This window comes from Pongo abelii, chromosome 14 (genome assembly GCF_028885655.2).
Source record: "Pongo abelii isolate AG06213 chromosome 14, NHGRI_mPonAbe1-v2.0_pri, whole genome shotgun sequence".
In the NCBI taxonomy this organism is placed as follows: domain Eukaryota; kingdom Metazoa; phylum Chordata; class Mammalia; order Primates; family Hominidae; genus Pongo; species Pongo abelii.
In genome coordinates this window covers 101,362,091-101,378,276 of record NC_071999.2, presented here as the reverse complement: position 1 = coordinate 101,378,276, position 16,186 = coordinate 101,362,091, and the positions used below count along the sequence as shown (strand labels likewise).

General features: G+C 41.3%; 1 protein-coding gene and 1 non-coding gene across 7 annotated transcripts in view; one reads left to right on the top strand and one right to left on the bottom strand.

Annotated features, from left to right (window-relative positions):
* Nucleotides 1-16,186, top strand: part of ABCC4 (ATP binding cassette subfamily C member 4 (PEL blood group)) — a 287,310-nt gene that overhangs the window by 77,365 nt on the left and 193,759 nt on the right. For all 6 annotated transcript variants that reach the window (XM_054529547.2, XM_024230992.3, XM_063715003.1 and 3 more), the window contains one exon: nt 15,274-15,363. In XM_054529547.2, coding sequence (XP_054385522.1) covers nt 15,274-15,363 — 90 coding nt within the window. The remainder of the gene's footprint in view (nt 1-15,273; nt 15,364-16,186) is intronic.
* Nucleotides 15,600-15,704, bottom strand: LOC112128658 (small nucleolar RNA U13). The gene has a single exon (XR_002911147.1). It is a non-coding gene; the product is annotated as a small nucleolar RNA U13 (small nucleolar RNA).

Below are 16,186 nucleotides of genomic sequence, written 5' to 3'. Positions count from 1 at the left end.
TAAACCTCAAGCATGGTAGCTGTCCATCAGCCCGAGTGTCCTACCATCTGGTCTGGGAATCTCATATGCAGGAGAGCCCAGGTGTTGAGTCAGCTGTCCAGGCACTTTGTAGAAGACTCCATGAAGTCTTCTAGTGGCAGATTGGCAAGGGTAGAGATTGAGTGTGGACTCTGAGAGTAATCATGGACTCAGAGCAGTCAGACCTGAGTTGACATCTCAGTCTTGTCATTTTCTAAGCGGTAAAATCTTAAGAGAAGTGCGTTCACTTCCCAGGGCCAGTTTCCTGATAACAACTTGTTGAAGACCGCTCTTTCCCTATTGAATTAAGTTGGAGAAAATGTTGTAGATTAAATGGCCATTTATGTGTGAATCTGTTTCTAGATCCTCTATTCTGTTTTGTTGATCTATATTTTATTTTGTTTTACTTTAATAGTCAGGTGGATAGAATCTATTCTTTCTTCATAGCAAATTATCTTAATTACTATAGCTTTATAAATCAAATAGTGAAAGTTACCCAACCTGTTTTTCTTTTATGATTGTTTTGACTATTCTAAGTCTTTTGCATTTTCATATTGACTTTAGAATCAGCTTTTCAAGTTTTACAGGGAACTGTTGGGTTATGCATCTTGAATTCTAAGACATGGTCTTAGAATTCCAGATGAAGTAATTCCAGATGAAGTAATTGCCCTGTTTGAGAAGTAATTCTGAAACACGGCAATTCTATCCACCTGACTATTAATGTTAAGAGTGGGCATCTTAACATTATTTAGATTTCCAGTCTAAGAAAATAGTGTATTTACCTATTCCTCAGTTATCTACATCTTTATAAATTTCTTTCTTTTCTTTTTTTTTTTTAAGTAGAGATGGAGTCTCACTATGTTGCCCAGGATGATCTTCCTGAGCTCAATTGATTCTCCTGTTTCAGCCTGCCAAAGTGTTCGCATTACAGGCATGAGCCACTCACGCCAAGCCCTAGATCTTTAACTCTCCTTGTAATTATTAGGATAGAGGTCTTAAAGATCATTTGTTATATTTTTATATTTTTATATTTGTTAGCATTTAAAAAAGAATGCCGTAATTCAAAGTAGCATTTGTGCTGTTATAAATGGTATTTTATTTATTTGTTTTATTTATTTTTTGAGACAGACGCTCGCTCTGTTGCCCAAGCTGGAGTGCAGTGGCGCGATCTTGGCTCACTGCAACCTCCGCCTCCTGGGTTCAAGCAATTATCCTGCCTCAGCCTCCTGAGTAGCTGGGATTACAGATGCATGCCACCGCACCCGACTAATTTTTGTATTTTTAGTAGAGAAGGGATTTTACCATGTTGGCCAGGCAGGTCTCGAACTCCTGACCTCAGGTGATCCACCCACCTTGGCCTCCCAAAGTGCTGGGATTACAGGAGTGAGCTACTGTGCCCGGACATAAATCATGTTTTAAATTTTCACTTACCATTTGTTGTTAGTATATAGAAATACAATTGATTTTTGTATTTTTGCTTTGTTTCCTGAAACCTTGCTACAGTGCGTTAAGTTGCAGTAATTTTTGGCTGATTCCTTAGGATAGCTATTTAGATAATCATGCCTTTGGATAGAAACAAATATACTGTGTGTGTGTGTGTATGTGTGTGTGTGTGTGTGTGTGAGAGAGAGAGAGAGAGAGACAGACAGACAGACAGACAGTGGGGGAGAGGGAGAGAAGTTAAAATCTCCGGTTATGAGAGTTAGTCTCTTTTTCTCTTTAGTCGTGAACTTTTTGCATCCTGACTTACTGGATTCACTTGTATTTAAAGTTTCTTACTGGATTCATTTGTGCTTAAGGTTTATTTGTATTTAATGTCCCCTCATATTCACCACGATACAATATTTATGCTTTAATTATTCAGTTGTCTTTCCATAATTTAAAAGAAGAAAAAAATAGTTTTTAAATTACCCACTGAATTACTATTTCTGGTGCTCTTCATTCCTTCCCTTAGCTCCAGGTTTCCATTTGATATAATTTTTTTTCAGCATGTAAAACATCTATTAGCATTTCTTTATTTTCTTTTTTTTTTGAGACAGAGTCTCACTCTGTCACCCAGACTGGAGTGCAGTGGTGCAATCTCGGCTCACTGCAACCTCCGCCTCCCAGGTTCAAGTGATTCTCCTGTGTCAGCCTCCCAAGTAGCTGGGATTATAGGCGTGTGACACCACACATGGCTAAATTTTGTATTTTTAGTAGAGACGGGGTTTTGCTATGTTACCTAGGCTGGTCTTGAACTCCTGACCTCAAGTGATCTGCCTGCCTTGGCCTCCCAAAGTGCTGGGATTACAGGCGTGAGCCACCACGCCTGGCCAACATTTCTTATAGTATAAGTCTGCTGGTGATGAATTCTCTCATTTTGTTCTTTAATCTGAACAAATTTTTTTTTTCTTTTGAAGCACATGGCTGCTGGATGTTGAATTCTGGGTGATAGCTGGTGGTGTCTGCCCCTCTCCCCTCAAAGGTGTTCCATTGTCAACTGGCCTTCGTTCTTTCTGATAAGAAGTTAGCCATCATTTGTATCTTTATTACCTTGTATGTAATGTTTCTCTGTTTTTTTTTTTTTTTTGGTTGATTTTTTTTTTCTCTTTGATACTGATTTTTTAGAGGATTGATAATGATCCTAGGTATAATTTACTTGGTATTTATACTTCTCGGAGTTTGCTGAGCTTCTTGGATCTTTGATTTGATTTTTTTTATTATTGTAAAGTTTAGGAAATATTTAACCATTATATCTTAAGTTTTTTTTGACTTATTCTCACACTCTTGTTTTTCTTGGACTCCTATGAGATATATATTAAACTATTTGAGATTGTCTCATAGGACAGTCAGTCTTTTTCACTTTTATTCCATCTTCTCTGTTGTTTTTAAACTGCTAGTAAGCCCAGCCAGTGATTTTTTTTTTTCTCCTTTATTTCTCATTTCAGTATTGCAGCTCTAGAGTGTTTATTGGGCTCTTTTTAAAAATACTTTACACTGGCCAGGCACGGTGGCCTGTAATCCCAATACTTTGGGAGGCCAAGGCGGGCAGATCACATGAGGTCAGGAGTTTGAGACCAGCCTGGCCAACATGGTGAAACCCTGTCTCTACTAAAAATACAAAATTTAGCTGGGCATGGTGGCGGGTGCCTGTAATCCCAGTTACTCGGGGGACTGAGGCAGGAGAATCGCTTGGACCCGGGAGGCAGAGGTTGCAGTGAGCTGAGATCACACCCCACTGTACTCCAGCCTGGGTGACAGAGTGAGACTCTTTCTCAAAAAACAAACAAACAAACAAAAAACTTTACACTTTTTTTGCTGAAAATCTCTATCTCTTTACTCATATTTTTCCTCAGTTTCTTTGAACATATTAACCCGTTGAGTACATTTATACTTGTTTCTGTAAATTAAATCCAATGTGTGTGCCTACTTGGATTTGCTTTTATTATTTATATATTTGAGGGGTTTGGTTTTTATTATAAAGACTGCTTTCTTTATTGCCCTGAGTTAAATTTTCTTTCTTGCATGTCTAAGATTTTTTATTGTGGACATTTTGGATGATATATTGTATGTCTGACTTCTGATAATTCTAAAAAGTATTGAATTTTACTCCAATACCATATTAACTGGCTGAACTCATAGGCCTGTTTTTTATGCTTTGTTAGGGCAGAACTTTGGAAATTTTAAGGTGTTTTCCAAGCTTCTCTAACTTGATGGGACTCGAGATTCAAACCATGTGCCATTTGCGGGCCCTGTTAGGTAGTGCTTGTTTTTTCTTGAGCAAGTTTAGTGTTAACTCTCTTTTAGTGTAGAGTTTCTTAACCTGTAGCACTTGACATTTAGGGCTAAATAATTTCTTTTTGGGGATGGAGAGGCTGCTCCGTGCATTGTAAGATGTTGAACAGCATCCGTGGCCTCTACCCACTAGATACCGAAAGCGTCCCTCTAGTTGTAACAACCAGTAGTGCCTCCAGTCATTGCCTAATCTCTCCTGGGGGGCAAAATTGCCCTGTTTGAGAATTATTTCTCTGGATAGTGCTCTTGAATTCTAAGACATGATCTCTCTGGTGTTTCAACCCTATGCCAGGTGTGTTAATGATACGTGAATGAGGTTTCTGCACTCTGGTCTGGTGAGAATTTCAGTACCTCACCTCAGCTTGACCTTCAATACCTCTACTCAGCTCACTCCTCCTCAGCACCAGCTCTCTGTTAAGCCTTGGGTGGCCTTGACCTGTGCCCGTGCATCAGCCAAGGACTTGTAGCACCCCCACCCCATGGCCTTCTGGGGCCCTTCCCTTCTGATACCTGCTTACTGTCCAGGGCCATGCAGATGCCAGTGGCTTTAACCCAAGCTCTGGCCTCCACCCCTTTGCTCAGCAGGGCTGCTGTGCTGTGTTTGGACTTCAGCTCACTGCCACAGTCGGAAAGTGGTGTCCTGGCTCAGAGCCAAGGCAATGCTTGGTGTCTGGAAACATCTGTCTCCTAGTGTTGTACAGTTCTGAGGCAGAGGAGTGGGCTGTTTCGGTACGAGCCACTTAGCGGTGGCCAGAGCCCAGTCTCTCTGCTAGTTGAATAGCCCAGATGTTTATGAGCTGTGGAGCTGGGAGCTCCAGGTGTACAGTATAGGGTATGGTTGTGTGAGCTGTAGGACATGCCTGTTTAACTTCCTTACTGAATAGATGGAGGGTGAGGGCATATGCAAGACTGAGGGGCTCCAGCATCTGCCATACGTCACCTGTGTGCTTAACAAAAACCCCAATCCTGGGGCCATCTCAGACCTGACCTGCTGTTTCAGAATTTCTAGAGAAAGGCCCTGGAAATCTGTATATTTAATTTGTGCCTCAGGGAAGTTTCTGTACTAGAGGATGGTGAAGGGAACAACAGGTGTGGAGAGGGAGGCCGGACGTGGCTTCCTTGAAAGGGAAAGGGCCGCATGAGGCTCTGCGTTCTTTTCCCCAGGACTTGTATTGAAATCATGGCTGATGATTTATTTATTTTTTAAAAATGTTAATTCAGTTTTTAAATTTTAGCTCTTTTCTGTTTTTTCCTTTTTTCTATCTTCTAAGACATCCTGTTATAGCAAATTTTTACATTTTTTCATTGCCCTGCCCTGAAAATGTTTTTATTTCTCGTTTATTTTTTTAAGACATTTCTCTAGGTTTAGAATTTGTATTTTGTGCTTATTTACTTTCAAGCCTTCATACATAATTGATTTGTTTTAAATCTTTTTCTATTAAAAATTAAAAAAAATTGTGGTAAAATATACATAACGGTTGGGCATGGTGGCTCACACCTGTAATCCCAATACTTTGGGAGGCTCAGATGGCTGGATCGCTTGAGCCTTGGAGTTCAAGACCAGCCTGGGCAACATAGTGAAACCCCGTTTCTACAAAAAATACAAAAATCAGCCAGGCATGGTGGTGTGCACCAGTAGTCTCAGCTACTTGGGAGGCTGAGGTGGGAGGATTACCTGAGCCCAGGAAGTTGAGGCTTCAGTGAGCCATGATTGTGCCACTGTACGCCATCCTGGGCACTGGAGTGAGACCCTGTCTCAAAAAAATATCTGTCACATAAAATTTGTAATTTTTGCAAGGCATGGTGGCTCTTGCCTGTCATCCTCTGGCATCCTCCATTTTACTTTCTGTTTGTAATAATCTGACTACTGAAGGGACCTCATCCAAGTGGGATCATACCATATTTGTCCTTTTGTGAGTGGCTTATCTCACTTCGCATCATGTCCTCAGGTAAATTTAATTTTGGGGTTATGTCATACATTTTCTCAGCATTTAGTGAAAAACTTCTGCCTCACCCTGATCCTCAGCCGTGGTGCTGAACTTTTATTTAGCTGTAGTGGAAAAGGAAAGAATTTCTGAGATTCTGCTCTTTTCTGGCTTCTTGCTCTGAGCAGCTGCCTTTGTCCTGATGTGTTTTGAAGTCCTCATCTTCGCCTTTCTACTCCCTCTGGGACCCATTAGCTGAAGGAACAGGGTCATTTTCTCCTTTGGATCTCTCCTGGGGGTAATAGCTGTGGGCACAGGGCTGCTATTTGATATGCTTATCATAGAGTCGAGAAAGTGGGAAGGAGTTACCTTGGTAAAGAGTGTCTGTCCCTCCTCTCTCTCTGCATTTTTCTCCTAATTCCTTTATCCTCATCAGTGAAAGAATGAAGACATTACTGCATGTGGTACGTTTGGTTGTAAAAATGTATATTAGTGAATAAGTCATTATTAAGACGTTTTCTGACATCTGTCATTTTTTTTTCCTGCTGTACAAATCTCTTCATTTTTTTAAAGCTTCAAAGATAATCTTGAAAAGGGAATGAATGGTGGAATGAATTTTGCAGTATTACAGTACTGTGCGCTGTTACTTTCGGATTACTGAATATCTGGCCTACTCAAGGTCAATACTTTGATAAATACACAACACTAGGAAAAAAGGAAAATCACATATGTAAAATATTTTCATTTTGACTGATTCTTAGTAAAATTATGGTGAGTCTGTAGAGTGCAGATTGCTTCCTCCAAGTATTCTTAGTCTGAAAGAGGGCACATGGAACATGTCATATTTGAGAAGATACATTATAAACACATTTCTTATTTGTTTCTTTTAATATTCTTTTAGAAGTGGAAAGCAGGCCGGGCATGTTGGTTCACACCTATAATCCCAGTACTTTGCAAGGCCAAGGCAGGTGGATCACTCGAGGTCAGGAGTTTGAGACCAGCCTGATCAACATGGTGAAACCCCATCTCTACTAAAACTAAAAAAAAAAAAAAATTAGCCAGGCATGATGGCACATGCCTGTAATCCCAGCTACTTGGGAGGCTAAGGTAGGTGAATCTCTTGAACCTGGGAGGTGGAGGTTGCAGTGAGCCAAGATCACGCCATTGCACTCCAGCCTGGGCAACAAGAGTGAAACTCTGTCTTGTGGCGGGGGGAAGCAGAAAGAAGAAAAACATGATAAAAAAGATTTTAAAAAAATGATGATGGATGCCAAACACAATGGCTCACACCTCTAATCCTAGAACTTTGAGAGGCCAAGGCGGGAGCATTGCTTGAGCCTAGGAGTTCAAGACCAGCTTGGACAACATAGGGAGATGCTGTCTCTGCCTGGGCCCTCCCTGTTCTACCCTCCAAAAAAGCCAAGTGTGGTGGCACATGCCCATAGTCTCTTACTTGGGAGGCTGAGACAGGAGGATTGCTTGGACCCCAGAGGTGGAGGCTGCAGTGAGCTGCGATCATGCCACTTAACTCCAGCAAAAAGAGCAAGACCCTGTCACACATACACAACAAAAAGATGACAGAAGTTTGTTTTTTTTCTTCCTCTTCAATGGGGGTATACTGCATTTATACATTTATATTCTCCTTAAGATGATCTTCTCTGACCTAACCCTTGACCATGTATTTGTCCCCATGTATGTCCTCACTGTCCCTTCTTTACCCACTCCCTGGCTTGTCACCCTCTCCGTATTTTCCTTTTTCTTCCTGTTGCCCTGCCAGTATGTCTTGCTCATCTCTCTGTTCCCCTCTCAGTCGATAAACCAGTTCAGTTGGGGCTTGTTTTTCAGGCAAAGAAACTGGTGATAGCAGGGTCTGGGGCTGAGGGGTCTTTCAGCCATGGCGGGGGGATGTGGCCCCCCTTTGAACAGATTACTGTCAAGCTGTGTTCCATGTTCTTTCCATGGGTATTAGTAGAATTGACTAATTAGATTGTACTAATTTCCTTCAATATCTATTGACTGCCCCACCACTCATTGAAACACTAATGGTTTTTTTTGCCTTTCTTTTCTTTTCCTTCCTTTCTCTCTTTCTCTCTCATCTCTCTCTCTCTCATGTCTCTGTCTCTTTTCTTTTCTTTTTTTTTTTTTTTTCTTTTCTTTCTCGGTTTTGCTCTGTTGCCCAGACCGGATTCCAGTGGGATGATTACTGCTCACCGCAGCCTTGAGCTCCTGGGCTCAAGTGATCTTTCCACCTCAGCCTCCTGAGTAGCTGGGACTACAGGCGTGTGCCACCATGCCTGGTTAATTTTTTAATTTTTTTTGTAGAGACAGGATCTCACTATGTTGCCCAGTCTAGTCTTGAACTCTTGGGCTCATGTGATCTTGCCGCCTTGGTCTTCTAAGGTGCTGGGATTACAGGCATGAGCCACCCCACCTGGCCTATGGAGAACTTTCTGTATAGGTTTTCAGGCTTGTATTCCAGCCATGAAAAATCAGGCGAAACACAAACAAAAGCCTCAGCAGGCAGTGAAACTGTCAGGTTATAAAGAACATACAGGTTGTTGATTTTGGATGGACATTTTCATCTCCTTAAATTTCGTTTCTTTTACAGAATTAGAGAAGGAATGTGACTAACTTTGTAGAGTAGTCACCCATCATGTTTACGAGGAAGGAGGATATTAGCCAGTCCTTGGATCATCCCCTCAGAAACAGAGATTATTGGTTTTAGATTATGTAGTCATTAAAGTAGATGTGTTGTTGCTAAGCAACTCTGGCCAACAGTATTGGAAAAATACAGGCAGTTTTCTGCTTCAAGTGATTAAACATACTCATCCTAGTTGCCTGTTGCAGAAATACCCAGTTTAATTGGAAGTTTCATTACCTCACAAACTCAACTCTGGGGTAGGGTCATGAACCAGGAAGTAAGCAAAACATGAAATAAATAAGACAGATAATGCTTACTTTATATGCTTATTCAGAACGTATTTACTCTGACTTTACTTACAACACTCAAAAGCCACATCCCAGTCTAAAACACTAGTAGGTAATGGTGTGACATTCTGATGAGAATAAAGAGACACCTGATAGCCTGACAGCCAGGGGCAAGATGGATCAGAAAGTAGCAGAATCCGAAAAGTGTGGCCATTTGGGGACTCTGTGAGAAGAGCATCCCTGTCCACTGAGGCTCATTGACACTGGGTAAGAGCCATATTGTGAGGAATTTGCATCGTGAAGGTGATGAACTGCAGTTTGCATCTTTTGTTTTATTTATATTATTTTTTTTTTATTTTTGAGAAGGAGTCTCACTGTCACCCTGGCTGGAGTGCAGTGGCACAATCTTGGCTTACTGCAACCTCTGCCTGTCGGGTTCAAGCGATTCTCCTGCCTCAGCCTCCCCAGTAGCTGGGATTGCAGGGGTGCGTGCCACCACGCCCAGCTAATTTTTGTATTTTTAGTGGAGACGGGGTTTCACCATGTTGTCCAGGCTGGTCTCGAACTCCTGATCTAAGGTGATCCGCCCTCCCCGGCCTCCCAAAGTGCTAGGATTACAGGCATGAGCCATCGTGCCCAGCCACATCTTCTGTTTAAAAAGGACTGTTAGAGAGGGGGGAAAGACATCTGTTAAAATGAAGATTGGATTAATGCATTTAATCCAAGAAGGGATATTCATCTCACCAGTCTGGAAAACTCAGTTCCATGAAAAGGTCATTCTCTCCTCACACCTCCCTTTGATGGTGATATTTATGTGGCCACACTGATTAAAATAATCAAGAAAGAAGAAACAGTTTATATTTTTCAAATGAAGCTAGATATTACATGACTTATTTTTAAGAAATTGAATACAATTAATTTTTGTTCCAGATTGTAGCGTTTTCTTGTAATCTCAAATGTATTTCCTTGCCTGCCTTCAGTAGTAAGCAACTATCAAATGGTGCCCTGCTCTGATGATATTTACTTCCACCATTCACAGTATTGTTCTTAATGGCCATGCGGATTCTAGAGTAACCAGTAATTAGATACTCGGATGTTTTCCAGTTTTTAGTAATTAGATATTTAGATGTCTTCTAGTTTTTGTATATTACAAATAGCATTTTAATGGACGTGATTAAAACTAAACATTTGGACAGATCCTTCATTTCCTAGGGTATACAAATTTCAAGGCTTTTGCTATGCTTGATTTCCTCCCCAAGAGTTGTTAATTACTTACATTTTCCCCAGTGAAATGAGAGAGCCCTACAAGTCCAGATTTGATGTTATATTTTAATAATCACTGTCAATCTCACCAATTTCATAGGTGAAAAATAATGCATTGTTATTTTAATTTACATGGCTTTGTGTAATATTGGATTTGAGCATTTGCATTTCCTTGGCCATTTGTGTTGGGTTTTTTTTGGTGAATTTCCTGCACACATTCTTTGCTCCTTTGAAAAAAAAATTGGTAGGCATTTATAATTCGTATTGATATGTAGGGGCCGTTGATTTATTAAAGATATTTTGGGTCTGGGATGTATACTACAAGTTTTGATTTCAGTTTGTTTTAGTTGCCTTTTATTTGTTCTCATGGTAGAACTATTTTGTTTTCACAGGGAAAACAAATTTAATCTAATGGTGTCCTTTTATAACCTGTCAGGTTAATGAAGCATAGAATCAAAATATTTGCAGAATGATGATACATTAATTTACAGATTTTTTCTGTATATTGGATGTGAACTGTTTTAAACTATAACATGGACACTTTATTGGAACCAAACTTTAGTTTTCTACATTAATGAGAAACACTGGTAACTTTGCTTCATTAAAAAAATAATTGCTTGTTCTCTGTCAGATGTAAATAGTTTGAGTTTATTTTTATCTTCTCATCTACAAAATAGGAATAATTCTTACTTGGTAAGTGTTGTTTTCTTGTTCAGTTGTCTGGCTTACAGTAGGTGCTTACTAAATGGTAGCTTGATTTATGATCATAATGACATAAATGAATATGACTTGGTCTATATACTCTTTTTTGGTAGCTGCTGAGGGTAACACAGATATATGATTACACTAATTGTACTTCTGAGGATGTGAGTAGTGTTTTGTTGTTGTTTGTTTGTTTGTTTCTTTGGTCTTGATTTTAGGTAGAACTTAGATTATCAATTTTATGCCTTCTTTTTAAATGTAAAATCCTTAAAGCCAAAAGTTTACTCTAAGACTTGCTTTAGCTATAACTCATAAATTATTATCATTTACTTTAAAATATTTCAGATTTCCCTTATGATGTCATCTTTGACACATACTTTTTTAGAAATATTGTTAATATTCAGATATTTTGAGTTGTTAGAGATGTCTTATTGTTGATCTGTAATTTAATTCTGCTGTCACCAGAATACATTCTGTGTAACATTTTTATGTTCAGATATCGATTGAGATTTACTGATGGCCCAACGTAAGGACTATTTTACCTTAAAAGTTAGAAGTATGCAATAGTAAAATTCTATTACCGTTCCCCATCTTGTGTGCTATTGTCGTATATTTTACTTCTGTCTCCAGAATGCACCATGACCATTTTTGCTCTAAGCAGCTAGTTGTTTTTCAAAGTAATTTGCCTTCTTTTTATTTATTTTTTAGACAAGGCCTCACTCTGTCACCCCGGCTGGAGTGGAGTGGTGTGATCTTGGCTCACTGCAACCTCCGCCTCGTGTGTTCAAGTGATTCTCCCATGTCAGCCCCCGAGTAGCTGGGTCTACAAGTGTGTGGCACCATGCCTGGAGAATTGTTATGTTTTTTGTGGAGCCCAGGCTGGTCGCAAACTCCTGAGCTCAAGCAATCTGCCTGCCTCAGCCTCCCAAAATGTTGGGATAACAGGCATGAGCCATCGTGCCCGGCCTGTCCTTTATATTTACTCACATTGGTCATTTTGGTTTCTCTTTATTCTTTCTGTAGATCTGAGTTTCCATTTGATATCATCTCCTTTTAGCTTGAAAAGTATTCTTTACACTGTTTTTTACAGTTCAGGTTCATTGCTGATAAAGTCTCTCAGCCTTTATCTGAAAATGTCCTAATTTCACCATCATATTTTAAAGGACATTTTTTGTTGGTGATAGAATTTTGAGTTGACAGGTTTTTTTTTTTTTTTTTGAGTCGGAGTCTCACTCTGTCACCCAGGCTGGAGTGGAGTGGCACGATCTTGGCTCACTGCAACCTCTGCCTCCCAGGTTCAAGCGATTCTCCTGCCTGAGCCTTCTGAGTGGCTAGAATTACAGGTGCTTACCACCATGCCCAGCTAATTTTTGTATTTTTAGTAGAGGCGAGGTCTCACTGTGTTGGCCAGGCTGGTCTTGAAGTCCTGGGCTCGAGTGCTCTCCTTGCCTCAACCTCCCAAAGTGCTGGGAATACAGGCGTGCGCCACCACGCCTGGCCAGTTGTTTTTGTTTTTCTTTCTTTCAGCACTGTAAATATTGTTCTGTTGTCTTCTTGTTTTCATTGCTTCTGGTGTCAGCTGCTGGTTGTTTTTGTTGTTTCTCTGTGTTTAATGTGTGTCTAGGTATAGATCTCTTTGTTTTTGCCCTTCATTGAGCTTGCTAAGATTAATTATGTAAGTTAATATTTGCTACCAACTTTGGTAAAATTCCTGTCATTATTTGTTCAAATATTTTTTTCTTCCCCTATTTCTTCTTCTTTTAGGACTCCAATTACATGAATATTTTACTGCTTAATATTCTTCCATAAGGACCTTCAGTCTTTGTTCTTTTTCTTAACTCTTTTTTTCTGTTTGTTCTTCAGATTTCAATTGTAAACTAAAGAAGAAAGGGTTAGCAACTCTGGGAATAGATCAATGGAAAGTATCTGCTATTAATGATAACTAATTCATTTTTCATTTCAGGTATTACCTTTTCAGTTTGAGAATTTCTATTTGGTTCTTTTTGATATTACCTATGGCTCCTAAAATCACATCTACTTGTTATAACCATATTTTTCTTTAACTCCTTGACATATTATAATAGATGCTTCATAGTTGTTGTTTACTAATTCCAAAATCTGGATCTTTTCAGGGTCTATTTCTATTGCCATTTCCCTCCTTTGATTACAGGTCACATTTTATTGTTTCCTTGCTTATCTAGTAATTGTTTTACTATGTTGAACATTATGATCGATATACTATAGGGGGTCTGGATTAAAGAGCATTGAGTTTTGTTCATGCAGGCAGTTAAATTCCTGGCAGACTGGCCCCTTTAGCATTGAATCCATCTATCTGTCTGTCAATCAGTTAATCATAGGGCAGGTAGCTCCATTCTGAACTTATTCCAAGTGCACAGCTGTTAATCTAGGGTGAGATCTTTATTGCTAAGACATAGCCTTCCTGGTGTCTCAGTTGAATGCCTGAGGCCCCAGTGGAGATTTCCTTCCTCTCCTTGGGCAGCATCTCCTACTGTGTGACCTCCAGAATCTTCGGTCAGCACTCAACCCCATAGCTGCTGCTTTCCTAGGCCTCATGGAGACTGGCCCTGCTTATGAAGCCATTGGCAAAGTTACCCTGGGTAAATCCCTACTGAAACTTCTGGGGCAAACCCTCTGCTACTCAGGCTCACAAATTCCAGATGCTTCTACAACTTGGAACAACCATCTCTTAGTCCACCAATCAGTGAAACTGTTCTGCTTGGGCAGAAAATGTCCTCAGGCATAAAGCCAGGTCAGTCCCGGGCCACCACCTACATTTCCCGTCTCTTGAGGCTCACAACCCTATGTTACCTGTGGTCCAGTGCCTGAAAACAGCTGTGTCATATGTTTTGCCCAATGTTACAGTTTTCCAGGGGAGGGCAAGTCCCTCTCATGGTTGGAAGCAGAAGCCTGGCAGTTTGCTTGTCAGCTGTGTCTTCCTCTTTTTTTTTTTTTTTTAAGACGGAGTCTTGCTCAGTCGCCCAAGCTGGAGTGTAATGGCACGATCTTGGCTCACTGCAGCCTCTGCCTCCTGGGTTCAAGTGATTCTCTTGCCTCAGCCTCCTGAGTAGCTGGGATTACAGGCACCTGCCATCATGCCCGGCTAATTTTTGTATTTTTGTAGAGACAGGGATTCACCATGTTGACCATGCTGATCTCGAACTCCTGACCTCAGGTGATCTGCCTGCCTCAGCCTCCCACGTTTCTTCTCCCTCACTCCCACGTTTCCTTCTTTGTATTTTATGATTGATTCACTTATATTTGCATAATAGCATTTTTTAGTTTTTCTTTTTCTTTTTCTTTTTTTTTTTTTGAGACAGAGTCTTACTCTGTCACCCAGGCTGGAGTACAGTGGCACAATCTCGGCTGACTGCAACCCCTGCCTCCCGGTTCAAGTGATTTTCTGCCTCAGCCTCCCGAGTAGCTGGGATTACAGGTGCACACCACCACACCCAGCTAATTTTTGTATTTTTAGTAGAGACAGGGTTTCACCGTGTTGGCCAGGCTGGTCTCGAACTCCTGACCTCAAGTGATCTGCCTGCAGCCCCACTAAGTGCTGGGATTACAGGTGTGAGCCACCGCGCCCAGCCATTTTTTAACTTTTCAAAATGTTTTCACTTCTATCTGGCCCTTTTTTTCCCATTCACATAGCCCTTGTTGACAGTCTTGTTGCCTTTTGCCTGGACTGTTATTCCAGCAGCAACTCATTCTCCTTCTTCCAGTAGTCTCCTGGCCAGTCGCTTCTACTGTTTAACCTTCCTTAAGTTGAGCTTCTCCCTCTAACTTGAAAAACCACACGTACTGTTCCATATTGCCTTCCATAAGCTTCACCTGCTTCATCCCCGCTTCCATAAGCTTCATCTGCTTCAGCCAGGTTTGGGGTGTTCTTTATTCAGCAACCCCCACATCCTTCTTCTCCGTACTTCTGTCCTAGCTAGGCCTCCTCTGCGTGCCCTTCCCTTCCCTCCATAAAGTCCCTCCTTCATCGTCCAGGGTCTCTCCCACCCAGTGTCCCTCAGTTGGAACTGCCCCCAGTTCTCTGTGCAGGTCACAGTTGAATCACAGATGTCTGGACATACCTAGCCCTGTCTCCCAAGGCAGGAAAACATGACTGTGTCACTGTATCTGCTGGGGCTCCTGGTGTCCTCCAGATAGTTGATACTCCATATTTGTCATTTCCCATTGATCACATTGAAACCCTGTGATCCAGGCAGGGTGAAGAGACTAAGGCCCCGTGTGTTTAATAATGTTGCACAGAGAATTAGTGATTGGTACGGATTTATAGTCCACGTCCTCTCATTTTGTACCTCTGACAGCCTCTCTGTTCTTCCCTAATTTGGCTCAAAATTACTTTGGTTGGCTCTTAAGTAGAAACTTACGTCCTTTTGTACTTGGGGGCGTGTCCAAATTCATTAAATGAGGTGGGAGATTTTTCTTCTTCCTACCCCTCGCTTTGCTGTCCTGACACAGCTGCCACCACTAAAGATACTGGTGGGGCAGAGAGAGGGGGCAGTGGGGGGGTGGGGATGCTGGTCCTTAGATCTGGTCTTGACATCACACGAGACTTCCTCAGGTCTGCTGTGTCTTAAGCCTGACTTAGTATCACTGCATGAATACAATTCTCTATTTACCTCTTTTATTTCAGGCGCTTCGTCTTAGTAACATGGCCATGGGGAAGACAACCACAGGCCAGATAGTCAATCTGCTGTCCAATGATGTGAACAAGTTTGATCAGGTAAGCTGCAGCTCAGGGATCCTTTTTCATTGCATTAAACATCCCTCTTCTCCCTTTTATTCTTTCTGGAGTCAGGGGCTCCCTCTGTTCACACTGGATTGCAGTGGCAGGATCATAGCTCACTGAAGCCTTGAACTCCTGGGCTCAAGTGATGTGCGATCCTCCTGTCTCAGCCTCCTGATGAGCTGTGACTACAGCACCACCATGAACAGCTAATTTCTTTTTTTGAATTTTCATGTCAGATGGGCTAATGTGGCAACATCATAACAAAATTCAAGGGTGGCACATCTCACACAAGTGCGTGAACACCCGATTATCGTGCTCATGAACTACAAAAGGATTGCTGGCTAATTTCTCTTTTTATTATTTGTAGAGAAGGGATCACGCCTTATTGCACAGGCTGGTCTCAAAATTCTGGCCTCAAGCGATTCTCGCTACCTTGGCCTCCCAAAGTGCTGGGATTACAGGTGTGAACACCATACCCGCCCAGTGTCCATTGTTTAATACTTACCTTGTAGAGGTATCATTTATCCAGGGCATTCTAGCTGCTGGCCATATTCATTTTGCACTAGGACCACTTATTTTTTTCCAATTATTCATTCATCAGACATGAACTAAAGCCTCCGCTCAGTGTCAGGGACAATGAATAAGACTTGGTTTCTGTTCTGAAGAAGCTCACTGCCTGTCTGGGAGACAAACACACAAGTAAATTACTGGAGTATGTGGTAGGCACTGTAGTACAGGCTTTTTTGGGGTACTGGGGAGCCCCAGGGCATATGGGAGCTGAATTCTGTGGCAGAGAGTTCTGGAAAATGCTCAGCTC